Source organism: Perkinsus marinus, assembly GCF_000006405.1.
Source record: "Perkinsus marinus ATCC 50983 genomic scaffold scf_1104296935302, whole genome shotgun sequence".
Taxonomy (NCBI): domain Eukaryota; phylum Perkinsozoa; order Perkinsida; family Perkinsidae; genus Perkinsus; species Perkinsus marinus.
In genome coordinates, this window is record NW_003214508.1 from 868,453 (window position 1) to 892,125 (window position 23,673).

A 23,673-nucleotide genomic window follows, 5' to 3' on the forward strand; every position below is an offset into this window, starting at 1 on the left:
GGCCGTAAGAGCCCTAGGCTTGTACAGCGGTTGTCGATATATTTGTTCTGGTCATCCTGATGCTCCGCACTGTCAACACTTTATGATCAACGTTTACTCACTGTTCCGTTTTCTGTACTGAGCGCTGCCGAGGTTGGCTCCGGGCGAGCTCAGCAGGACTCAGTCAGGAGCATCAATAGGTAGTCCTAGTAGATCACCTTCTCTCACTGAGCTGTTTCTCGATTGCTGAGTACTGCGTTGGATAACGGGCACGGCATAGCATCGCATACCGCAGTTCCTATGCGTACTGAATAGAGCCTGTTGCTATACGGTCTAGCTAGTGTCTCTTCAAGGCGGCCATGCTCTTCGTGCCAGCCTTGTCTCTCAGTGGTAGTCATAGAGTGTGGAAACTTTTAGACTGAGAAGGTTCGTATCGTTTGAGCTGGACTTGAGCTCTCCTGTGGATGTTACTGAAGTGGTGGGTCTTCTGGGGTATTCCTATTGGGGTTCACTGTGGTAGTACATTGCTATCGTCCAGTAGTAGTTAATGGTAGTATTTGCTAGCAAAACTTGGCGCAACCTCACTGATAAGGTATTGCCTTATACAGCTCACTAAGAGTGTACTGCGGCGAATCTCAGGTCATTGGCGTGAAGACGATATCATCGGACCCGCTTGAGAAGCAGAGGGCTGCATTATTGGACCACGCGGCTAAGGCCCAAGTATTACATCTGGAGGGGTGCGGCGGGACTTGCTGCTATTGTCAGGCTTTCCACCAGCAGTTGGTGAAGCTTGTGAATCTCACGGATCAGATGGGAGCCTCTCAGTTGGAGATCGTGGAGCAGTGTAGAGACGTGTTGACTCCTTCTGAGAGCACACCCAGTTCTACACAGGAAAGCGGAGTGAGCTCTTCTTCAATTGCTTGCCGTTCATCTTCGTAATTCAGTACGCCCCGGCTATTTCCATTTTCGCAGACCAGCTGAGCAGATGTCAGCAGTCGGCCCAGGCGTCCCGACCGCAGCTGCAGGTTGCGGTGGGGGAGGCTCAGAAGTTGGTACAGCGAAACGCCGACTTACAGCAGAAGCTGAAGGACCGTGATAGAGCGTTTGCCGACCTTGACCATTACAATCATAAGATGGAGGAGCTCAAGTCGGATGCCTCAAAACGCTCTAAGAAGGATTCAAAGGCCGAGGAGAGGCTCTCACGGGTAGGGGTGTATGGTACCTGGTGTCGCTATCACCTAGTGTGGAGTATCAGAATGTTGAGAAGCATCGTATGGCGCAAGAGTCTTTCATCAAGTTGGACAATCAAGTGAGAGGGGAGATGTCACAACTGATCGAAGGGAAGGAAGCTGACTTTGCCAAGATCATCGCTGAGGTGAAGCACCGATTTACTGGTTTAAGCCCTTACACCCTACTTGTTGTCAGTACTCTCGATACTTGGGAGTCACAGCGTCCGCAGGGATGCAGGGCATCACGACTTTCACAGAGCAAGTGCCTGCCATAATCAGGCAGCAGGTGGAGCGAGATGAGGACCCCTTTCCCTTCCATAATCAGAATTCTGGTGGATCAATTATCAACCAATCAGTATCGGTGATAGCACCGTAAGCCGCTTAGTCGATGGCAGTTACCGCTACAATGCTTACTCAGTTACGACATCTCGATGAGTGACCATAAGAGGAATGCCTCTTCTGCGCCCTTCATGATGATCTAATTCCCCCTTGCTGCTACTGCTACTGCTCATCTTGTGTAGTGAGATCATCAGCATCATGCGCATGTGATGCTGAGAATGCATGTTTATCATGTATCATATCACTTACGGTTCATATCTGCTAGTATCAATGATATGCACAGAGTAATCCTTTTCGTTCCAATTCATAGAGCATATGACGAATAGTATCACTGCATACCATGCCTCTTGTATTGGTTAATTATCCGGAAGTAGCTTTCTGTCATCCTGTGTGTCCACCACCTCTTCAGGGAGGTACTCTTTCGGAGGACTTCGAACAAGGCGTAAGACGAGAGCATGCAATGAACATCGACAGTTGAGCATTCATTTTTCATCTGCCATGCCTTTCTTTGAGGGATCTAAGACTCTTCGTAGGATTAAGGAGAGGGTAGCTACTACACCTTGTGGCGTCATCCTGACAGCCGCTGTATGTATTAGATTCGAGGGGTCAGGCGTATCAAGGGGGATCCTCTGGAAGGAGATCGAGCTGTGGCCTCGGACTTCTTTGAACACTGCAAGGTCTAAGTCTTAGAAAGTTTCTCGTCACCCTATAAACCATATCATCGTTGTCGATGCGTTTGGCGATGTGTTAGATATTCAACAATACTGTCGATGCACTGGCAAACGTCATGGAGGAGCTGGCCAGTGTCAACAACCGACTGATGGAGTCTGCTAAGTCCTCCTTCCCTCACGACAACCCTGTAGATAGTCGGAAGCCGCCACTACTCCTAACTGTTGGTTCTCTATTCAGTACGCACCAATAAGGGCTACTATGAGTGAGGCACTAGAGCATCTGAAGACAACCATACGTGGTCGAGGCAATAATTTAGAGGGTATGAAATATGCATCGAGGCAGCTGATGAAGCAGGGGTTAGATATGGACACTATGCTCGTGTAAGGGGGGATCGACAGTCATTGCGGCTCAATCGTGGCTCTCCTGCGTCTCCTTATCAATATACTCGGACGAGGCTCGGCCTTCTAGCCTCCCAGCTGCCGGAAGTCGTGATCCTCGATCGTGGCTCGCATCGTTAATCTGTGTAGTAGGGATAGCCGGGTGGTAGGGGATTCCTTTCAGCGATCGGGACCGTGCTCACAGTTTGATGGCACATTATGACGTGAAGGTAAAAAAGTTGAAGGGATCCAAGAAGACGCCTGCAGAGAAGATGGATAGGGTAGAGGCAGATAGTGTGAGGATTCGAGGAGAATGCTGCTGACTCGTAGAATAAGCTCAAGCACAGTGTCGCGACGCATTCATTCGAGGAAATGGATAAGGATGCACGCAGCAGATTGTCCGGTGTGCTCTCTACTCGCGATAAGGAGTTCGCCACGCTGCTTGGACTGGTAGGCGCTATCTCTCTCGAGAATGGAATCAGCTTCAAACATAGAACGGCGATGAAAACTGATTTCAGTTGTGTTCGTACTTGTCTACGATGGCGAAGGAGATGGAGGAGTGCACGAAACCACTGGCAGGCGTCTACAAGAGGGTTGAGCTCATCAATGGTGGCAAGCGTGAAGGTACGGCGACCGCTGTGTGTCGGGTTCTTTCAAGTACAGCAGGTGCCAACCCCTTCCCTTCACCATCTCTAAACCCCTTCGACGAGATGTAGGCATGATGGTGCTTGCTAACTCCAGTGTAACATGATATATAGGAATGCCGAGCCGGTCGTGGTTTTCCGTGATAATTCCAAAACAGAGAAACTCAGCCATGTGCCTTCCCACAGTGCGAAGACAGTAAGTTGACTTCTGAGGGGACACTGGACGTTTCTATTGCGACCAATGCGAGAATATGCGTGGCAGGTGATTACTCTACCGAGCAGCGACCTCCAAGAGAAGCCGCCATCGGGCGTCCCTGTGGGTGGCAGTTCTAACACTGGCACGCCGACAACAGTAAAGCACACCTCGAGCGGTGATGTCGATCGTTTCGATCCGAACACAATCATGGAGGAGGAGACCATTCGAATCGGAGGGAGTCGCAGCCCTGCAGAGGGCCCTCCAGTCTCTGCTATTAAGGAGGAGAAGACACCTGAGAAGAGGGGGAAGAAGAGCAAGTTGATGCGAATGATCAAAGGGTAGTTCAGGAGATCAGCCATCCCGCTGGAGAAGTTGCCGTTTACTACTGCATGACTGTTGTCAACCATGACACTGAATGACCGAGGTTCTCCACCAATGACTTGAAAATTCTAGTTCGACTCTGCTTTTCATTTCGTCCTGTCCACAGTGCTTGTTTTCCCTTGTATGATTTTCCCGTTTACACCCACAACGCCGTATGTGCCGTTAGAGTCGCCGCCGTCGATGACGACTACGGGTGCTCTAAATCAGCATGAACCTACTGTGCAGCATCCCGGGGAGCATTCTTCATTGCGGTCACTGAAAGATGAGGAGACGCCATGGGAGGAGTGGAAGCACTCGATCATGTGCATATCTTTCTACACTGGAGCAGGGCTGTTATACTGCTTCTGTTGGGCTGGATGGGGTCTGGTGGATTCAACGTAGTCCTGGAGAATTGCCATAGTTCAACTCTGATAGCATTCTCGATCAATGCATACATTTATGAGAGCCGTGAGCTTTGACATAGAGAAATAATTCCTCTTGTGATATGCCATCATCACGGTGTTTTTGTTATTATCTGTTGAGCAGCATCCATCCGTCTCCTCAGGTTTTGTGATTTCAGATACTTCCTAATCGTCACGGGTTCCACCGTGGGCTACGGTGACATCAGCTTCCCTCTGGACACAACGAGCTCTCTCTTTGCCTGCTGCTACCTTATACTGGGAGTGGGCATCGCTGCCTATTCTGCAGGACTGGTGACCATCTTGGATTGGTGATTATGAGAGCAGATATGTTGACATATGCAGGTACTCAACAAGTGGGTTCAAACTACTGAGACAGAGATGGCCAAGGAGGTCCAACAGTCCCATATGAAGAGGAGCGAGCAGTCTCTGATGCGGAATAGGCTACTTCGGAAGCATCTTCTCACTTCACTTGCACGTCTTGCTGTTGTAATAGAATCATCGACTTGTAGTTTTATTGCATTGGCTCGCTGTAGACCCTGTGTGTCGGTGCCGGAGTGATCGGCCTCCTCGAGGGTTGGGGTGGCCCTAAGGCTCTCTACTGGTGTGTTCAAACCGTGACCACTGTCGGGTATGGCAACTTGCAACTCACGTCCACTGCGTCCAAGGTCTTTACGATATTCTTCATTCCAATTGGTGTGGCCGTGGGAGCTAGCACCATGTCGAGCCTGGCGAGCATTCCTCTTATCAAGCAGCGGGCTAAGGCAGAGAGGAGGGTCCGTGGCTAGACCGCTATCTCCGTGTTTGCCGACTTCCTTGTCTGGCAGGTGTTGCATCAGTTTGGCAATGAGCTCGACCCTAGGGCGTTCGATCAGCTATCCAAGGCATTCAAAGAGCTAAAAAGGCTCGGATTGTGCCAAAGTCCCAAGTGGGATGCAAACAGTGTGATCAGCCGAGACTGAACATGGCTTGGCAGATTCATAACTAGGAATGAATTTCTGATCTGGATGCTGCTACAACTGCAGAGGGTCGATGAGAAGGATCTTAAATATTGCGGTGAGTGGTATCAGTCGAGTCGAGAGTCGTTCGTCACGTTGCAGTGACAGGCGCTACCTTCGACATGATGGATGCCAATTGTGATGGCCGCCTCGATTACCGTGACATCCAAGAGGTGCCCGGATCTTGACGGCTCTATAGGGGATCTCATTCTTAGGTGCGACGAAAGGCGGTCCAACAAGGCAGGCGCATATCGACTCGACCTCCGGACACCACTGAAGCTGGAGGCTCATCGTCCCAGCAGTCGAACCATGCTACTCCCACTCTTAATATTCCCAGTGAGTTACCATGCTAGAGCGCTAGCTATGATGATTCTGCTGTAGACAGTTCAAGTGTGTCGGCACATCCAGCAGATGAAGAGGCACCGGAGCTCCTACAAGCCGAGCCCCGATGCTCTCATAGTTCCGTTTTCTTGGGTCAACCTGAAGTCGGCTATGGGGAGCTCTACTCGAAGTCTAGCAATACAACGTAGGAACGATCGGTCGTGTTGCTCATTCCCACTTCTATTGTCAGCATTGGATCATCCCCGCGGAATGGCGAGTCCTTTGCAGTTGGGCGCGAGACCACTCTGGACTGTGTCACCCGGGACCTGGTGCCAATAATGATGAAGTCTCATACTGTTATGGTCAGGATCGAACCATCAGCTTTGACTGGTTTAAGCAAAATTTCTCTCCAGCTTTCCCGAACCTGTGATAAGTCGGCACGGTTCGTGCGGTCTGGTACCATGGCGGATGATGAGTCCGTGGCTAGCGATGATTCTCAACCTGTTGCGGAAGTTACTTCACTGTGAGTCGGATGCTCTGGAGGTTCTGCAGGTCAAAGGAACGAATTCAATACTCGTGGTTCTCAGTCCAAGGAGAGAAGCATCGCCTCCGAAGAAAACTGTTCGTCTCTGTATTCCTGACGAGGAAGTCTCGACTTCCCCGCCCGACTTTGAGAAGGGTAAAACGTTGGGGCATTTTGCAGTTATTCATTCTGATGGACAGACCCAGGATCCACCCCGAACCGAGGAAGACGACGCACGATTAGAGGCAGAACGGTTCACTTCACGGAGCTATCCAAAGGCACCGAGCATCAACACGGCACCCCCATTGCCCCTGATTGTAACGTTTGAATGATCTGAGAATAGGTATATCGAGCCAGCGTGGCTATGTCGGTCTGTTTCTTGTGAGTGAAGTCCAAGTCGTGCCCGCTCTAATGTGTAATCCTAAACTGTGACTCTCTTAGTGAAAATTGTGTGGAGTTTGGCACCACGTGAGTATGGGAGCCGACCGATCCAGGCCTTCTACAATCCGAGTGCTCCCAGACTGCTTCAGCAGTTGCCAGCCGATCAATACGGCATTGACCTGCTCACGACATTCGAATGACTCCTTTCACGGACTTTAGGGATCGCGAACGGCAGCAGCTTCTTCATGCTATAGGCTAACACGTTGAAGCTCCTAGGGCTGGGAAACTCCCATGTTGCATAGACCATGCAACATGTTGCGCAAAGACGCTTGTCAGTGATGCAGCGAACCTCAAACTAGAACGAGTCGGATCCATTGGACACCTCTCAGATGTGAGGGAATCTTCAGGTGCGTCGTTTGTATTTCCATATTAGATATCTTTATGGCGGCCACCCACCAGTGATGGAATCCTCACGCTTTCTTATGCAGAATCAATCGTTATCGGTCAATCCTCACTACATTGTAGTGAGGATATACCGGACGAAGGTATAGTGCAGCGTAGTGTGATGCATCATCTCAACGTGTTGGCCAGTCCTGCTCAGATCATTAGTTGGGCGATCCCTCGTATAGATCTCATCGGAACTCCATCGAGAATGCAGGTTTGTCTGAGGAGCATCGGTACGGTTTTGCCGCTTGGTTCGCCCTCTTTCTTCCGATACAGCCTTTGAAGTTGAGACTTTGGAATGGGACTCGGGCATCGATTTAGCGTAAACCCATTTGTAACGGGTGATGGTGGATGGGGCGAATTAATCATCACTCATATGCATGGCTCCTCAACTTTCGAAATATATACTGCCAAATTTACAGTTGCGTTGAAGCCTTTGTATCTAGTGTGTTCACTATTGACAACACAAACACCATCCGCATTTGGACGACCCTCCTAACCTGTAAGACTTAGAGTGTTCTACGAAGCGAATATAAGTCACTGCGAGAGAACGTCTGTTAAAGACGTGAAAAATATGGAAGGATTATGAAATAACCAAATCGTATCATATCAGCGGGCTCACACCGCCGTTTGCTATAAACCTCGTAGTGGGAGCATTAATGTTAGGAGGGACATCAAGACTAACGAGGGGGTCTCGATATAACTGTGTTGAGCTGAAGATGTGGGCTTTGCGGTAGGCGCCGGTGTCGTAGTGACTGGTATGTCTGCTTGGAGGTTATGGAACCCGACCTGATGCCCGTCCCACCATTGACATAGTTCAATGGACGGCATCTCATTATCGGGGTACTGATTGTTAGATCTCCAAGGCTTCATGACCATCTCATCGCCGATGCTCATGTAAATCCCCTGTGCCTCAGAGCCATTAAGACTACACCTTTTCCCGTGCAAGTTTGACAAGTGAGCAGACAAGAATGACAATGTTACCATCAAGAGTGACAATGAGAATTCAAGTTTGTCACAATTCAATTCTGTTACAATCAAGTTTAACTTTGAGAATTCAAGTATGTCACAATCGAGATATGTTACCATCAAGATTGACAATGAAAATCCAAGTTTGTCAAAATTCAATTATGTTACCATCAAGATTGACAATGAAAATCCAAGTTTGTCAAAGTTCAATTATGTTACAATCAAGATTGACAGTGAGAATCCATGTTTGACACTTGTTTCATCAGTTACAACCAAGTTTGACAGTGAGAATTCATGTTTGACACCGCCAGAATATATCACAATCAAGAATGACAATAAACCACACAAGTTTGACAATACGCACACAAGTTTGACAATACGCATCCAAGTTTGACACTTCGAAGAGAGTGCTTCAATGTGAGTCGTAAACTCATAAGGGGTCCTTATCATTCGCTTATTTCACGGCCATGCCACGTGAGTACAAGACGGTAGAAGATTCTGCTCGTAAGGCGATCATTATGAAGGCTAAAGAAGGTGGTAATGGTTGGATCAGTTTTGCTAAGGAGTTGGGCGTCAAACGGACTACTGCCTATCAAATCGTTAAGAAGAATAGAGAAGAGAAGGGATCCTGGGGTGGAAGAAGAGAGAAGACAGTGAAGGTCACCGCGGAGCTGAGTCGTCAAGTCTTGGAAGCCGTTGACGAGAACCCTTCTATCACATTGAAGAGCATCCGCGGGAAGATCGGCAACGCTCTGAGTACTTCCACTATTGATCGTATCCTGGATGGCAGTCTCATGACTCTGAAGCTGGTAACGCCGGTGCCAATCGACAAGAATAATGCTGCTAATATCGCTAAGAGGCGTACCTACTGCCAGGATTATCAGGCTGAGGTTCGTAAGAAGGTTCACATCGACGAGTCAAATTATAATCTTTGGACTCGAAGATCTTATGCGAGATCTGTGGTCGGAGAACGAGCCAAGAGGAAGGAGAGAACTGCTAAAGGTAGGAATCTCAATATTTTATTGGCGATAAGTGACGATGGAAATGTCGTACACCACGAAATCCATGTCGGATCGGTGACCGATAAGTTCAGAGATTTCATGGGTCGGGTTTCTGCTGCTCTTAATGGCGAAAATGCTGTCATTTATATGGATAATGCGCCTATACATAAAAAATTAGCGAATTTTCAGCTAGTGGCGAATAATCTGGAGGTTAGGAGATTCGACAGTCCGTATTCGCCTGAACTTAATCCATGTGAAGGATGTTTCTCTGTGATCAAAGCCTATATCAAGGAGAAGTTGAGTGAGAGGGACCCGATGACAGATAGGCAGAGAGCTGAAGAGCAACACATGTATTTATACCAGTATCGAGAAAATATGCTGCGAGGAATGTGTGATGATGCTATGCAAGAGCTTACCACTGACAAGATAAGAGCCATGTATAGGCTATCGGATACTTGGGTGAACAAAGGGAGTCAAGGGGTCGCTTTTTGAATTTTTTCGATGTCATCCCAAGTTTACATAGAGCTCTCGATGACTCGGGAGCTTCCTCACTATGTAATGCGTGTGATTTTATAAGTGGGCAATGAGTTTAAACCGTATGTCAACATGTCGAGTTGAAGTGTCAAACTTGGATGCGTATTGTCAAACTTGTGTGCGTATTGTCAAACTTGTGTGGTTTATTGTCATTCTTGATTGTGATATATTCTGGCGGTGTCAAACATGAATTCTCACTGTCAAACTTGGTTGTAACTGATGAAACAAGTGTCAAACATGGATTCTCACTGTCAATCTTGATTGTAACATAATTGAACTTTGACAAACTTGGATTTTCATTGTCAATCTTGATGGTAACATAATTGAATTTTGACAAACTTGGATTTTCATTGTCAATCTTGATGGTAACATATCTCGATTGTGACATACTTGAATTCTCAAAGTTAAACTTGATTGTAACAGAATTGAATTGTGACAAACTTGAATTCTCATTGTCACTCTTGATGGTAACATTGTCATTCTTGTCTGCTCACTTGTCAAACTTGCACGGGAAAAGGTGTAGAAGAGTAAGACAACCAGGATGGGATACTCCCATCGGGTAGCCCTGGGCAGTGTTGTTGTGGACCCGTCGGACTTCCATCGGCTGCCATGTGAGACCACATACAGGAGAAGGCATCGCTAATATTATGGAAGGCGTCACCACGTTGTCGAGGAGGATGTGCCATATAGAGCGAGAGGAGAGATGGTATCGCAAATGATGAGAAGTTCACTGGTACGTTTCTGAACTGTTTGAATACGAAGGGAACTTCGGCTGAGTGGAAAGTGCCCATCTCTTCCAACGTTAAATTCCCATAAGCTTGGAAGAATCCACCAAGCCTGAACTCACCCCAACTGCCGAAGAGGTTAGGCATATCGAAAGAATACATCCAAATTGGAGACTTCCCTTTGTCCACAAGAGCGTCGGCAAGTCGCCTTGCAGAGCAGTGGAACATAATGTCTCTTATAAGATAGAAAACCTGTTCGAAGGGACCGTTCGCGCTACCAAAGACAGAGGAATATCTCTCGAAGTGATACAATTCCAACAGCTCCTCGACAGCAGTCTCGTTCTGCACGAAGTGATATATGGCCTTGCGGACACCGTCCTCCGCCAATGGCATATTCAGTCCCGGGATAAGCTTTGGTAGCATAAGACCAAACATTGAACCTTCATTTTTGTTCACCCCCAGGATGACCGGTACGTCATTATGCAGACCATTCTCTACCATGCGTAAGGGATTATCAGGCAGAGCTGTACCGTCTATAATGGGACCCACAGGCATTGCTGGGAATAGGGGCGATCCCCAAGGCGGCGCACGGGCCGGATCGAAACGTATTCCATTTGGTATGGTAAAGTTGTGGAAGTCGACCTCTCGGAGGCAGGCAAGATCATTAGCATCCTTACAACCTGCGAGTTCACTTGCGACCCAGTCATAATATCTGAAGGCATCTGTACGAGTCTGGAAGAACATCGGAGTTGAGGCCGTTCCAGATTGCACGATGGCTGCGTGAAAGAGACCCTTACTCCCCGGAGCCGCGATGTGCCACATAACGGAGAATGCCCCCGCGGATTCTCCGAACAACAGAACTCGGTTCTTATCGCCGCCGAATGCCTCGATATTCTGCTGTACCCACTTCAGGCCCAACTGAGTATCCAAAGTTCCCCAATTGCCGGTAGTGCCCTCCTCTGACAGAGAGCTCTGGGAACCAAGGAATCCTATGTGACCTAGTCTATAATTAACCGTAACCACAATAACGTTGTGTAATGCCGCTAACGCCGTGCCGTTGAAAGACGAAGCATCCCCATCGACGTAACCTCCGCCATAGATCCAGAACATAACCGGAAGGTGCACGATCTCGGCAGCAGAAGGTCGATAAACATTGAGAAATAGACAATCTTCGTGACCAGCGGTGGAACCTGTATCAGTCAGGATACTGCCCGATATTTGAAAACATTTCTCTCCAGGCGTGACCATAGGGCGGGTAGCGGTCCAATTTTGGGAGGTGTAGGGTCGGGGAGCTCGAAACCTCAGTTCTCGCAAGGGAGGTTCTGCATAGCGGATGCCCAAGAAGATCTCAACATCCTGGATGATGGGCTGCTGCAGGGAGGTATCCTCTCTGACCACCATTCCAGATATTGGCCCGTTAGAGATTTGCACAGGCTGGAAGCCAACGCTCGTGGATAACAATATGAGGGGAAAAAGACGATCCAGCATCATTCAGATGGGATACTGAAGAGTAACCAATCAGGTTTCGATAGCTACATCTAGCCACATCATATCCTTCCAGCTCTACGTCTCGTGACACAGGCCGGAGACGTGACGGGGTAGCCACTGGCAGATTGAAAGAGCCCTAGCTTATCTTGGGTACTGCTACCTCTCGAATATTGTCACCGAAAAACCTGAGTGCTTGATGCTACATGCCGCAGCTTGTCGACAGCTGAGGTTCGCTGAAAGGAGTGCTTACTGACGTTTATCACTGCGATTTGGCGTCGTGTACAGTGTAGTACAGTATTGATATCTGTTCATCACTAATAATACGCATGGGATCATACTCGGTAATGATTAACTATCGAATGTGATCCCATGCCGCAAGTTTTAAGCGAAGAATGCGCACAAAAAATGTTAATATTGTGCGATTACGGGTGGCTCTTGATGTGAGACGCCGTGAATCACGGCACATGAGGGAGCAACCGCGCAACTTAACTCGATACCTCAAGAGGAGTGACAGAGAGTCGTCCAGTGCGTGGAGCGTAGACCAACTCTAGCCGAGATAGGGATGGCTTCTTACGAAGGCCTGTAGTTACTAATTTCGAGGCAACAGCTGAAACGATTAGCGATCATCTTGCATTCTTGAGTCTTCACAATAGCACTCGCGGCGTCGCCAGTTAATAATTGAAGAACTGCAAGATGTGCGAGTGATCAAGACTCGATTTCTGATTGGTAGGTTATTAAGGCGTTGATCAGACCGTACTAGATAGCGGAAACAATGTGGTATCCCGGAGCGTCATCCTCGACGAACTTTCCCTACTCCGGTGGTGGTAGCGAGGCTCGAGACTTGGTATTGGCCAGAGCCTCTTACGGGGCCTAGTATGCAGTCCGGCCCGGCCTCGTCTTCGTGTCCCATCACGTGTCTCCCTTCGCATGGAGACTAGTCCTGTCATGGGTTAAGCTTGTCTCAATCAGGTATCCGCTATCTACTCTCATCTCATCCTATCCTTATGTGTGTGTTATTTTCGTGTTGTTCGTCCTCGTCGGCCTCTGTGTTTTCACTTGCGCTTCAATCACATGGCGAGCGCTATTCGGGCGGCCTCGTAGTAGAAAACGACACCGACGTCGTCATCGTCGTCCACGTTCACAGCGTAATACTGAAAGTAGTAGCGGTGCATCAAGTGAATCGGTCGATACGAGCATGTCCAGTATTCATAGTGGTTAGTAACCACTGATCACTATGAGAGGCAAGGTTTCGATACATGACGGAGGAGGCCACTGTATTTGGGCAATTCAGAGAAATGATTAGTGCCCCATTCGCGGCGTCCTCGATGTTGTGTTGATTCGGGAGAAGGCAGCATAGGAGAACATCTGGGGATCGTTCAGAAGTTTCAAGGAAATTTACATTTTTCGGTTGTGAGCCACAACTTGTGACATTTTCGGGGTAGACTCACTGGCAGTCGCTCAGTCACTACGAGGGAAAGCTGTATTCAGGATGGTAATGCTGGGAAGCAGGTCTGAGGTGGGCCTCACGCCTCGAACTGGATGACGTTACCGCTTCGTGGATCATTAAAGATTAATTTCATTGATCGATTGACCATTCCAGGTCATGAGGTATTTTGCCGTTAGTAATGTAGGGCAGATGGGTCACCCATCGTCATCTCCGCCCGGGTTGAAACCGCTGCAGGATATGAAAATCGGAATTTAGTCATCAGAATCTGATGATCAGGTGTTATCAATGATAAATGGGCGCATTATGCTATCCTCGGACAGTCTGCGGAACCTTCTTCTGCATATATTCCGCTCGTATCGGTCACTACCAACGTCCAAGCAATCCTAGCCGACCCGACCAAGGCTGCTGTCGTGTTCACTGATGTTGTTTCCCATGCTCTCGGGAAGCCAAAGAACTACATCACTGTAATGCACGAAGTGATGTCCGAATATTGCTCTACGATATCGACTAGGTTCAAGTCGTCCCCGCTACGAGCTTGGTTGTTGGAGGGGACATAAAATGGAAAGTGAAGGCTGGGATTGAGGTGATACAAAAACGGGTCGGCGAGGTTATGGCAGGATGTCCTCGGGCTGTGTTCGGTAAACAGCGGCCAATCTCAGGCGTGCAGCGATAGGAGACGGACTTAGCGACTTAGAGACCCTTGCCTGATGGCACTTTTCGGGATTGGGCATTGTCGGAACTGTTGCCCTCGGGCACTTCTCGGGAGGGCACATGCTTGAGAGAGAATGAGAGAATGAATACGGCGAGAACGACGCAGATAGTGTGGATAAGGTCTAACTTACTTCACACCTTTCGACGATTCAGTTTGGTTGGCTTCCCTCGAGGCAGCGACCAGCTAGTGTTGTTGTGTTGGTCCTGAGAGGAGGGCTTCTTCTTTGATGTTAGTTACCTTTAATGAGAGGAGCCCATCGGCAACACCGGAATCATGCGAAGTCGTTGTTTATTTCCCTCCTAGTGTTTTGTACTCTAGCCTTGGAACAGGAGCCAGAGCTCCCGATAGGCATCGACTTCGGCAGCTATGCTCTTAAGATAGCTACTGTTGGACAGCATAGTACTACCGATTTGGTCGTCAACTCCCTCTCAGAGCGGTCGACGCCCACTGCGGTCAGCTTTGCCCACGATGTCAGAGCGTTCGGGACCCAGGCCCTGTCGGACGCCTCCAGGAAGCCTTCGGAGGTCTTCTCGGGGCCGGAGATATCGCAGTTTAGGAGCGGCCCTTTCTTTGTGAATGGAACGACCCTCCGAGCAGAAGAACTCGTAGCGCAATCGCTAAGGAACGCAAAGCCGTGGCTAGCACGTAGTCCTCGGCCCGTGGTCTTTACAGTACCGGCGTCAGCCAGCCAGCGACAAAGGCGGGCTCTGTTACACGCGGCGGAGTTGGCTGGGCTGTGGGTAGATGGTCTCGTTACGGAGGCTCTGGCTGCCGGGGTGGTACGCTCTCAAGACTTTCTGGCCACCAACGAGAGGACTAGGACGGAAGTGATTGTTGATGTTGGGGCTGGGCATATAGAGATATGCAAGGTGAAGTTCACTAGGGAGGAGGTGAAAGGTCTGCTCAGGAGCAGTCGGAGGATTATAGCTGACGTCAGCCTGTTGGGGCCATGTGTATTCGATGACGAAGTCGGCACCTTGTTCATGGACCGCCGATTGGCCGATGCTGCCCTTAGACGTTTTGAGAGCATTCATGGCGCGATACCAACAGGGCCTTCTAGGGATAAGGCTAGGAGACGACTTGAGCTGCAGGCGGCGACTGTGAGGGGAGTACTCAGTGCGAACCATGAGGCGACATTGACGGTGGAGTCGCTGTATAATGGCGACGACTTGTCAATGAAGTTGACGCGGAGAGAATTCGAGAATATCAACAAGGACATGATGGGAAGGATCGACGAGCTGATAGGGAAGTTATCATGGGAGGGCGTTGTGGGAATTGAGCTCATTGGAGGAGGCTCCAGGATACCAGCAGTACAGCAGCATATTGAGGCACAGGTGACTTGGAGGCATTGCCACGCTTCACGGTCACACGGTTGGACAGGTAATGATGCTAGCTGGTCGTAGAATCCCTCTGGGACGGCATTTGAATGGTGATGAGGCAGCCAGCAAGGGTGCAGCCATCTGTGCCTCTAATCATTCGCTCATCGTGCGCGACGCTAGTCTCAAAGGGAATCGGCGTATATGGCTCGAGGATGGCCACCATCGAAGCTATTCTATTGGATGGGATGGCTCGGGTAAGACGTCGTTACGATGTTCGTATGCCTGTCAGGAGTCATAGATTGCTGGATGTCGTTCAGATGAGCGCACGGTGATAGCGCCAGCTGGAGGAGAGCTGCAGTTCCATCGTGAAGTGGAGATGCCTCTATCACGTGGTGGGAGTGGTATTCTCACGGTCTTCGAGAGCGATCCTCGGGCCACGACTGATCGGCCCATCCTACGGTGAGGCTGTGGATCTCCACTTGTCCCGTCAGTCCTGCTAAGCCCCGCTCGGTTGTCGTCAGCTTCCCTGCCTAGTTCATACCGATCTTGCAGGTACCAAGTTGCAGGGCTGGCCAGTGCTCACTTATTGAAATTAGTGCTGCGAGGGGACCAGAATGGGATCATATCTCTGTCGCATACTAGGGAAGGCGACTCCATTGAGGTCAGTATAGCGTTATTCACAACTTCTAGTAGTAGCAGCGTATCGTGTCAGGTGAAGCTCTTGGACTTCGGCGAGATGTCGCCACCACCTATGCAAGCTGGAGAGCTTGAGGAAAGGAAGCTGAGGCTCGATGAATGGGATCGCAGAGATCAGGTGGGCTTCTACAGCTGTACAAGCAACTTGTGGATGGTTCATAATGGAGAGTTCAGGACGCTAATACGGTCTTGGAGGCGTTGGATCGACTCGAATCCAAGATGTATGCTACTCGGGATGCCCTGGGTAAGGGTCATCATAACTCGAGTATGTATGTCCCTCTGCAGATTCGGATAACTATACTGTAGTGGCCACCGATGAGGAGTTGAATCATATACGTTCTGTGCTGGCTGATACGGCCAGTGTTGTCGAGACAGGCCGGAGCGCTACGGCAGAGGAACTCATCGCACAGACGGAGTGAGTCGGGTTTGCGTGAATCCTTAACTAGTCTGAGGCTCAATTAACGCGATACGATACGTCTCAAATTTCCGTAGGTGTTTGGTATCTGATTGTTGGATGAACTGATGTATTGTGAGCCTTCTGCTATTTCTTCAGAGCGATCGATGATGCATTATCACCAGTACTAGATAAGGGTAGAGAGCTTGAGTCCAGGCAGGAGACCACGAAATGGGCAGTTGACCAGCTCGAACAGGCAGGCACATGCTCCCCTCATTGGAAGTCAGCCGCATCGTTCACAGTTGCACGTCCTTGTTACTCGTCTGGAGGGCCGAGCGGGAGCTTCGGATGAGGGACCGGCTAAGATCGACAAAGCCAGGGCTTTACTGGACAACGTGAGTTCCAATGCGTTCCCTATTACGACGCTGGTGACATGCTATTCTCCGTATCGAAGTTGAGTACCGCGATGTATGGTATCATTTGGTTTCAGGTTCAAAAATGGTGGGTCGATGTCTCAACTAGGCAGGAACGGCTGAGCTTGAAGGCATCGCCAGCTTTCAGAAAGGAAGTGAGAAAATTAAGCTCGACTGGGCATCTGACGCCCTATGCTATCTTCAGTCGACCCGCAACAAGATCCATCGAGTCAGAAGCCTGATAGAAGGCATTGCTCGAACATTGGGTGTCAGTGTTGACCATCTCGACCATCAGCAACATGTGTTCATTTCGGATAATGATGAGGGCTCTCGCAAAGGAGGGGTGGACCGCCACGATGTCACGTCTTCGTCATCGTTGGCACCACCACCATTCACTGCACCTTCGCCTGAGAGGGAACGACCGGTCTGGCAAGGTGCCGTCCAACAAGACTTATCTCGTGTGCACAAAAAGAGCCTCGAGCCGCCGCCGTCCTCCGCATATCAAGACCGTAGCCCTCCCAAAGTTGGTCACAGCTTGCTCGACTCTTTGAGTAACAACTCTGGTCAGCAACAGCTTGGGAATGAGCTGTAGCAGACACGATGACGTGAATTCGACTGTCTTCTACTTGACCGAATATGCCCGTCTATCATGCGTATCTAATCGTCTCAGTGGGCTCCGCGCCTCCACGAGGACAAATAGCTCCCTTGTGTATTCTTTGGTTTTTAACTCACTGGATGCCTTTACGTCTCTATCTGGTGACAGCAATGTGATGCGAACAATGGTGATTGAATGTTCTCAACACACTCTTAAGTGTCCACTCCATTTTTAATGCTCGATTGGAATAACCGTCTTTCGTTATAGTCGCCATATTGGGGATCACATACGATGCGACTTCAAGACATTGCCCGGTCCCTCCGCGCTGTCTTGGGAGCGGTTACAGCTTTTGAATGGACTGTTCGGGAAGAGCGTACTTGCAGTTGTGGTAAGATTTTTTCTCGGCTTGATATTCTGTGAAGAGATGGCGTTCGCATTCGTACCGTGGGCGACCGGAGTGGCATTCGCTTCTGTCGCTGTAACCATGGCGAGTAAAGAGATAGCAAGGGCGCAGGAGAATATGCTCTACGACTCGCGGAGAGCTGCAGCCGGGGTGAGTCATTTCTGTTTCTCGCTCAATCTGTCCAGGAACCCTTTTGGTGTGGTATTCCTGTTCAGATAACTCCATATCGGCCGTACTGTCCTACTCGGAAGCCGTCGATCTTCTCCCCTCAAGTGTCCAATATGGTCCTAATGCGTGTGTATAACCAGTTCTTTGGTCATGGTACGGAAGACTATATGTACCGACTACAGTGGTGATGTACCGAGCCACGGTCAGTGTGATTACTATCATTACCATTTAATTGCTCATCGGGAGTTCCGAGTTACTACTGGTTGTCGGGGGACTGTCGAAATGTGTCACAGCTCGCCGAATGAATGTGATATGAGCTCCGTTGTATTACGAGTGTTGTGGATACAGCGGTCGAGACTCTGGCTTTATATATGACCGACTCTCGGTTATCACGAAGTTACTTGAGGGCGGCACCTTGGGTCTTTTTCTAACTTCCCTCCATGGACCCACCGCCACTTGCACGTCAATCATCTCTGTCGAGCATAGAGTCTCGCCGTCCCAGCGAGTCTCCACAGCCGTTCTTCTTACTATCGAGACATCTTGGGCGGACACCAACACCCCGCTCCTTCAGTTCGCATCGTGAGAATGCCTTGGAGAACGGTGCAGCGAGGGACACGGAACAACCCCTAGTCAGGGAGAGGAAGAAAGTATGCGAATTGCAATCGACCTTTAATAGAGTCTCAATGGATATCCTCATTGAGAATGTTCTCACTAATGCCGTGGCTCGGGATTGAACCTGCAACCTGTTTTTCAGCCTCGAGTAACAAACTATCACCGAGCCTTCAACATAGTAGATTTCTACTCCTCGTATGATGATGTTCCCGATCAGCCAAGGGTAAGCAATGAGCCATATCATAGACGGCGACGTTATGGTGGATCCTTGTGTCAGGTCTTTCTTGCGAGTTCTAAGGCCACTGCTGGGAGCCGCAAGGGCTTTCTAAGACGGCTACACATGAAGTTCTGGATCTTGCTGGCGCTCCTTGCCGTGCTCGATGCTGTTGTCAGCTACGGTATGGATGTCAGTCAGGAATGGTAACATGTGATGAGCTTACCGACAGTCGAAGATGTTATTCAGGCTGAAGGGGATGGGTCTGAAAGTTGCATGCGATCCATCACGTGAAACTCCCTGTGAACACTTCGATACTCTTGATAACCCTTTTGCATACATATTTTACAGCGTAGTCATGGTAGTCTTGTCCAATCTAATCTGCCAAGGTCTCTCCACCGAAGTGAGTTGCATTGTTGTTTGAGCATGTTGTATGAACTCCTCTCAGGCGATCGGGTCTGGAATTCCTCAAGTGAAGACGATCCTTGGTGGTGCCTCCTTACCAGGCACATTAAAACCGAAGACGTTCGTTGCCAAGTGTGTTGGGCTCACTTTGGTCCAAGCGGGTAAGCAGCGTGTATAGAGTGCGTAGTCGAATGCACTTTGTTGTCAGGAGGCCTATGGGCTGGTAAAGAGGGCCCTTACGTACACATAGCCAGCTGTCTAGCCTACATGCTCACTAGTCTACCACTCTTCCGATCATGTCGGCAATCCCGGACGAGGTGGATGCAGGTAAGACGCTTCGATTGACCGTGAGCTTGGTTCGAAAGCCAGTCAGGTCCTCAGCGCTGCTGTATGCTGTGGCGTGGTGTCGACATTTGGTTGTCCGTTCGGTGCCCTGTTGTTTTCCATAGAAGTCACAGCGTCATTCTTTGTGGTACATCACTTGTGGACTAATATGGTCTGTGTCCTCTGCTGTGTGATCACCGTTAAAGTCCTCCAGGTAGGTTATCGAGATCGCTCCATTTGTGACTATTACTCTCAGGCTTCCAACACGGTCGATCTATTTGATTCGATTGACAATCTACCCGTCTGGGACATCTCGTGGGAGCTAATTAACTTTGCATTGTTAGGCGTTGTTGCGGGTGAGGTCCTCCATTTCTTGATGCAAGCAGCGCACTTCTGTTGCCATCCCACTAGGTCTAACCGGTGGTCTCTTTGCGTGGATCCTGACGAGAATGCTCAACGCCACGAAGAAGTACAAGACCACGAGAATACGGCAGGTGGGTCCCATCATCGGAGTTGGCCTTATCCCGAAGGATACCAGCATGCTCAAGATGTCTGTTACTCAGATTCTGTTCTGCGCTGTGTCTGCAGCGCTGGTGGCAGCCACTGATTACAACATTCCATGGCTACGCAACTGCGATAAGTTTACAATCAATGAGCTCTTCTCGACCCAGGGACCTCTAGATTGGGATCCATATCTGTTCTTCGTCCTCATTATAAAGTTATTAGGTCAGTTTCGCGCCCGCCTCTTGGTCGACTTTCACAAGTTTAGGTATCGCTGTGACAATATGTCTCCCTGTGCCCGCTGGGGTCTTCGCACCTACTTTCCTTGCTGGCGCACTACTCGGAAGGTAAGCGATGAGTCCTCTATACTCGCTGGCACATCTCTATCGATAGGTTTTATTACCTTGTCACCTTTACTATCGGTGATTCGACTAAGCTCTTTACGTTTGAGAAACCTGCCAACGCCTATGCTATTGTTGGGGCCGCGGCACTCTCTGGAGGATTCACCCGCTCCATCTCAACTGCTGTCGTGGTCTTCGAGCTCACGAACAACCTTTCTCTGTTGGTACCTGTCATCACTGCGGTTCTTGTCGCTTACACCGTCAACGGTGCTCTCATGCCTAGTTTCTACGATATCATGCTCATCTTTCGAGAGCTCCCATACACTCCCGCCCTACTGCGAGACGACCAATATGCTGTTTCTGCTAAGGACATGTTGGATCCTATAGATCCTCGTAAAGTCGTGTGCCTTCGCGGTACGACTATGCGAGAGCTCGAGGAGGTCTCGAGATACTATCTTCAACCACCTAAAGATCAAATGCGACATCACTGCCCTGTTGACCCGTATGTCCCAGTGGTACAGTACCAAGCAGGTCGGCCTGTTCTCCGTGGTACCGCTAAGGCCTTGGACCTTGAACTGGTAGCCTCTGAATCTTATGATATGGGCGAAGACCCGGAATATACTCTTGTGGATTGGACAGCACTCGCTGATCTCATTGATTGGTCACCACTTGTTGTGGGACCGAACACACCAGCTGCTCGGTTGCATTTCATATTTACAATGTTGGGCTTGGAACAGGTAGCTGTGATAGACATAGATGGTTTATCCGAGCCACCCCCGCCTACTTTACACTTGAACAATAACAGCTCACACACTGGTAGTTTTATGCCAGCACATGTCAACGGTGCTACACTACTAGGTATCATTGATAAAGATAAGTTCAACTAGTACTGTCGTCGAAGTCACTAGGGTGTACTATTCGTTTTCGATGAAGGTCGATGTATAATAAGCTGTGTTTCTGTGTTTCTTCTATACCCTGCGCAGAGTTAGGTGAACGGGAGGAGGAATCAGATGACACGACGTAAACGCGTCCACGTCTCGCTAACACTACATTGACTGGCGATGGCTTATGGACCATGAGAAACCTACAGACGCCAGCTCGAGTCGTTATGTTCTGTGATCTCGAGTTAAGAAGGATTGAATCCCATTAGATGGAGCCATGTCCCGAATATGTCTCATCTCGAGAGCCTACAGCCCAATCTTCATCTGCCGCGACTACCTCCCCTCGTGCCCCGACTTTCACTGACATGTCTTCGCTCTCGACCACGTCCCCAGAGGGTCGTGAGTTCAGTTTGAAGCCTCTGGCAGAATCAGAAGTGGGTCTAGCTGTTCGGAATTTACCCACTATTTATCATATCTGCAGGTACAGCAAGGCGAACGGCTACTCAGTGCGACTATTGCCGAGGTGAAGAGTTCGGATACGAATTCGTATTCGAGATCGGGTTTGCTGTTGATTTGTTCACGAGCACGTCCAGAGGAGTGCGCGCTTCTGGTGTACGATTTCGAGGATGCATCGGTTGTTAGTGGCCCGACAGCCACCAAATGTATTCCCATTGCCCAAAATGTGTCTGTTACATACGATGCATCAGCTCTATACATGTACTGGTCTGCCAGGACTTGTGGGGAACCCAAGGAGGAGTGGCTCGAGATCTATCTCTATGCGTCATCTGTTGATGCTAGCCCATTCAAGGACGCGCTACTACGAGCTCAGAGTGTAGCTGAAAATTCTAGTGTGTCCTATACCGGACCTAGGTATAGTTTTCGATTCGATTGGTTATGGAGGTATGGACAGCCGATGTGTCTATCGAGTGGAGGAGATCTTCTCGACGATGGTGATGTTCGAATTGATTTTAATGAGCTCGGCGGTGTGAACTCCCGTGAGTCTGAGGAAATGCTCGCTCGGACGGCCACTAGCAAGAAAACTGAGAAGAAATTCAACGTCTGGGTGCTTACGTGGAACGTTGCCGCTCAGAAGACTCCCAGCGAGGTCCCCGCAGAACTGATCCCACCGGATGGTACCGAAATAGTATTCATAAGTCTCCAGGAGACGATAGAGTTGAAGCCCGTTAACGTGTTGTGGAAGGACAATCATAACACATACCGATGGCTCGACATTTGGGACAGTGCCCTCTCCAACTACATTCTGGTTGGTTACGTCGAACTTGTTGGAATTCTCCTAGCGTGTTTTGTAGCTAAAGATGTTCATAAGTACGTCGATTACGTGTCCCAGGATGTATGTAAAACTGGTACCTATGGCTATACTGGAAACAAAGGAGCCGCTGGGATGCGCCTCCTTATTGGAGATACTTCCGTGGTTGCAGTCGCGGTGCATCTATCTGCTGGCGAAGGAGGATCTCAAATGCGACGCCGACAGTACGTTCTAGTTCGTGAGCTCTTCAGTAGAAACACTGAGCTTGGCATGAGCCTGCTTTGTATCGTATCGGTCATCCTTGTCAGGTACCGCAGAATTCTAGAGAATATAAGATTCAACTCGATGCATTGTTTTGAGTCAACTGCGATGTTTGTTTTCGGCGACTGGAATGCCAGATCGGAAATCGCCTTTGACGAGACCACTGATGAGCTCGTATCCGGATCAAGAGTAAGTCGGCCCTTAGGGAGGTGCATTGGAAGACCATAACGCATGTTCAATCTTCTCGAATATTTCAGGTGCCGCCGTTGAATACTCTTTGGGAGCCCCCACTGAGCTTCAAGCCCACCTATAAAATGATAGTCGGGACAGAAGGGCAACGATTCGCGTCTAAGCGTGTACCCAGTTGGTGTGACCGTATTTTGTGCCGAGGTAAGTTCTCGCATCACTACTCGAGCTCCCTCATCTAAGCATCGCTCGTGCCCGCGATTGCTGCCTATCTTCTCTCGTTAATGTCTCCTCTTATATTCTTCAGCGTCCTTCCCGCAAGCTCTGATTCCACAAGAGTATCGATCAGTTCCCCAGGTCGATACCAGCGACCATTCTCCTGTCATTGGCATCTATGAACTGTGTGTCACCAACGCTGTGTAATCATTATCTCTCATTATCCACGGACTTGTTGCGTTCGAGGTTCGGCAAGATCGATAGACCAAAATCCAATTATCACCGTCCAAGTAAAACGACCCTATAATCCTACTGGACGCAGCAAAACGGCGTTCATCGATAGACATTCCTTGTAACTTAAGCTCAACGGAACTTCAGCCTCCCACGGCCTTTCAAACTGGCTCCTGGACGCAACATCGATTTTCTCATGCTAGGAGTCCATGATTTTTGCGCGCGCGTGATTCAAGTCACTTCGCAAGTGGAGAGCTTGAAATGAGCACCTGGCATATTCTGTTAGGCTATTCGTAGACCCTATATCATAAGTTCAGCGTAGTCGGGTTTTACATTGAGAGGATGACCATCCCTATGTCAAGTCCTTTGCGAAATAGTGGTGATATTCCAAACCCGGTACATGCATGTGGACGGTGGAAGATCTTCACGAGGTAGCAATGTGAGCCTAGTTCACACCGATGTACAACTAAGCTCAACAACAGGGTCGG

At 49.3% G+C, this 23,673-nt stretch overlaps 10 protein-coding genes across 10 annotated transcripts in view; 9 read left to right on the plus strand and 1 right to left on the minus strand.

Moving 5' to 3' along the window:
- Positions 1 to 1,690, plus strand: part of Pmar_PMAR003563 (merozoite surface protein 3g, putative) — a gene marked incomplete at both ends in the record, with an annotated part of 3,962 nt that extends 2,272 nt beyond the window's left edge. Inside the window, 6 exons of the mRNA XM_002784258.1 lie at positions 619 to 699; positions 745 to 879; positions 924 to 1,184; positions 1,235 to 1,354; positions 1,405 to 1,580; positions 1,627 to 1,690. Of these exons, the coding sequence (XP_002784304.1) occupies positions 619 to 699; positions 745 to 879; positions 924 to 1,184; positions 1,235 to 1,354; positions 1,405 to 1,580; positions 1,627 to 1,690 (837 nt within the window). The remainder of the gene's footprint in view (positions 1 to 618; positions 700 to 744; positions 880 to 923; positions 1,185 to 1,234; positions 1,355 to 1,404; positions 1,581 to 1,626) is intronic.
- A 1,115-nt stretch (positions 1,691 to 2,805) lies between these two features.
- Positions 2,806 to 3,778, plus strand: Pmar_PMAR003564 (hypothetical protein; the record flags this gene model as incomplete). Its single annotated transcript, XM_002784259.1, has 5 exons — positions 2,806 to 2,892; positions 2,927 to 3,046; positions 3,115 to 3,308; positions 3,355 to 3,436; positions 3,503 to 3,778. 5 exons carry the CDS (start codon positions 2,806 to 2,808, stop codon positions 3,776 to 3,778), a joined length of 759 nt encoding a protein of 252 aa, XP_002784305.1.
- Positions 3,779 to 4,554: 776 nt separating this feature from the next.
- Pmar_PMAR003565 (conserved hypothetical protein) lies at positions 4,555 to 5,003 on the plus strand (the record flags this gene model as incomplete). Its single annotated transcript, XM_002784260.1, has 2 exons — positions 4,555 to 4,704; positions 4,752 to 5,003. The coding sequence occupies 2 exons, from the start codon at positions 4,555 to 4,557 to the stop codon at positions 5,001 to 5,003; spliced, it is 402 nt and encodes a 133-aa protein (XP_002784306.1).
- Positions 5,004 to 8,318: 3,315 nt separating this feature from the next.
- On the plus strand, positions 8,319 to 9,344 carry Pmar_PMAR003566 (conserved hypothetical protein; the record flags this gene model as incomplete). Its single annotated transcript, XM_002784261.1, has 1 exon — positions 8,319 to 9,344. The coding sequence occupies one exon, from the start codon at positions 8,319 to 8,321 to the stop codon at positions 9,342 to 9,344; it is 1,026 nt and encodes a 341-aa protein (XP_002784307.1).
- Positions 9,345 to 9,876: 532 nt separating this feature from the next.
- Positions 9,877 to 11,512, minus strand: Pmar_PMAR003567 (Carboxylesterase 3 precursor, putative; the record flags this gene model as incomplete). Its single annotated transcript, XM_002784262.1, has 2 exons — positions 9,877 to 10,025; positions 10,234 to 11,512. The coding sequence occupies 2 exons, from the start codon at positions 11,510 to 11,512 to the stop codon at positions 9,877 to 9,879; spliced, it is 1,428 nt and encodes a 475-aa protein (XP_002784308.1).
- Positions 11,513 to 12,526: 1,014 nt separating this feature from the next.
- Positions 12,527 to 13,603, plus strand: Pmar_PMAR003568 (hypothetical protein; the record flags this gene model as incomplete). Its single annotated transcript, XM_002784263.1, has 2 exons — positions 12,527 to 12,548; positions 13,323 to 13,603. 2 exons carry the CDS (start codon positions 12,527 to 12,529, stop codon positions 13,601 to 13,603), a joined length of 303 nt encoding a protein of 100 aa, XP_002784309.1.
- Positions 13,604 to 14,000: 397 nt separating this feature from the next.
- Pmar_PMAR003569 (immunoglobulin heavy chain binding protein, putative) lies at positions 14,001 to 16,192 on the plus strand (the record flags this gene model as incomplete). Its single annotated transcript, XM_002784264.1, has 7 exons — positions 14,001 to 15,092; positions 15,139 to 15,331; positions 15,395 to 15,536; positions 15,630 to 15,738; positions 15,790 to 15,891; positions 15,948 to 16,017; positions 16,059 to 16,192. 7 exons carry the CDS (start codon positions 14,001 to 14,003, stop codon positions 16,190 to 16,192), a joined length of 1,842 nt encoding a protein of 613 aa, XP_002784310.1.
- Positions 16,193 to 17,599: 1,407 nt separating this feature from the next.
- Pmar_PMAR003570 (hypothetical protein) lies at positions 17,600 to 17,934 on the plus strand (the record flags this gene model as incomplete). The annotated part of the gene is made up of 2 exons (XM_002784265.1): positions 17,600 to 17,728; positions 17,794 to 17,934. The coding sequence occupies 2 exons, from the start codon at positions 17,600 to 17,602 to the stop codon at positions 17,932 to 17,934; spliced, it is 270 nt and encodes an 89-aa protein (XP_002784311.1).
- A 764-nt stretch (positions 17,935 to 18,698) lies between these two features.
- Positions 18,699 to 21,030, plus strand: Pmar_PMAR003571 (Chloride channel protein ClC-Ka, putative; the record flags this gene model as incomplete). Its single annotated transcript, XM_002784266.1, has 8 exons — positions 18,699 to 18,778; positions 18,822 to 18,975; positions 19,021 to 19,138; positions 19,186 to 19,304; positions 19,351 to 19,657; positions 19,713 to 20,027; positions 20,071 to 20,149; positions 20,196 to 21,030. 8 exons carry the CDS (start codon positions 18,699 to 18,701, stop codon positions 21,028 to 21,030), a joined length of 2,007 nt encoding a protein of 668 aa, XP_002784312.1.
- A 1,003-nt stretch (positions 21,031 to 22,033) lies between these two features.
- Positions 22,034 to 23,161, plus strand: Pmar_PMAR003572 (endonuclease/exonuclease/phosphatase family domain containing protein; the record flags this gene model as incomplete). The annotated part of the gene is made up of 4 exons (XM_002784267.1): positions 22,034 to 22,515; positions 22,600 to 22,741; positions 22,810 to 22,942; positions 23,046 to 23,161. 4 exons carry the CDS (start codon positions 22,034 to 22,036, stop codon positions 23,159 to 23,161), a joined length of 873 nt encoding a protein of 290 aa, XP_002784313.1.
- Between the last annotated feature and the right edge of the window lie 512 nt (positions 23,162 to 23,673).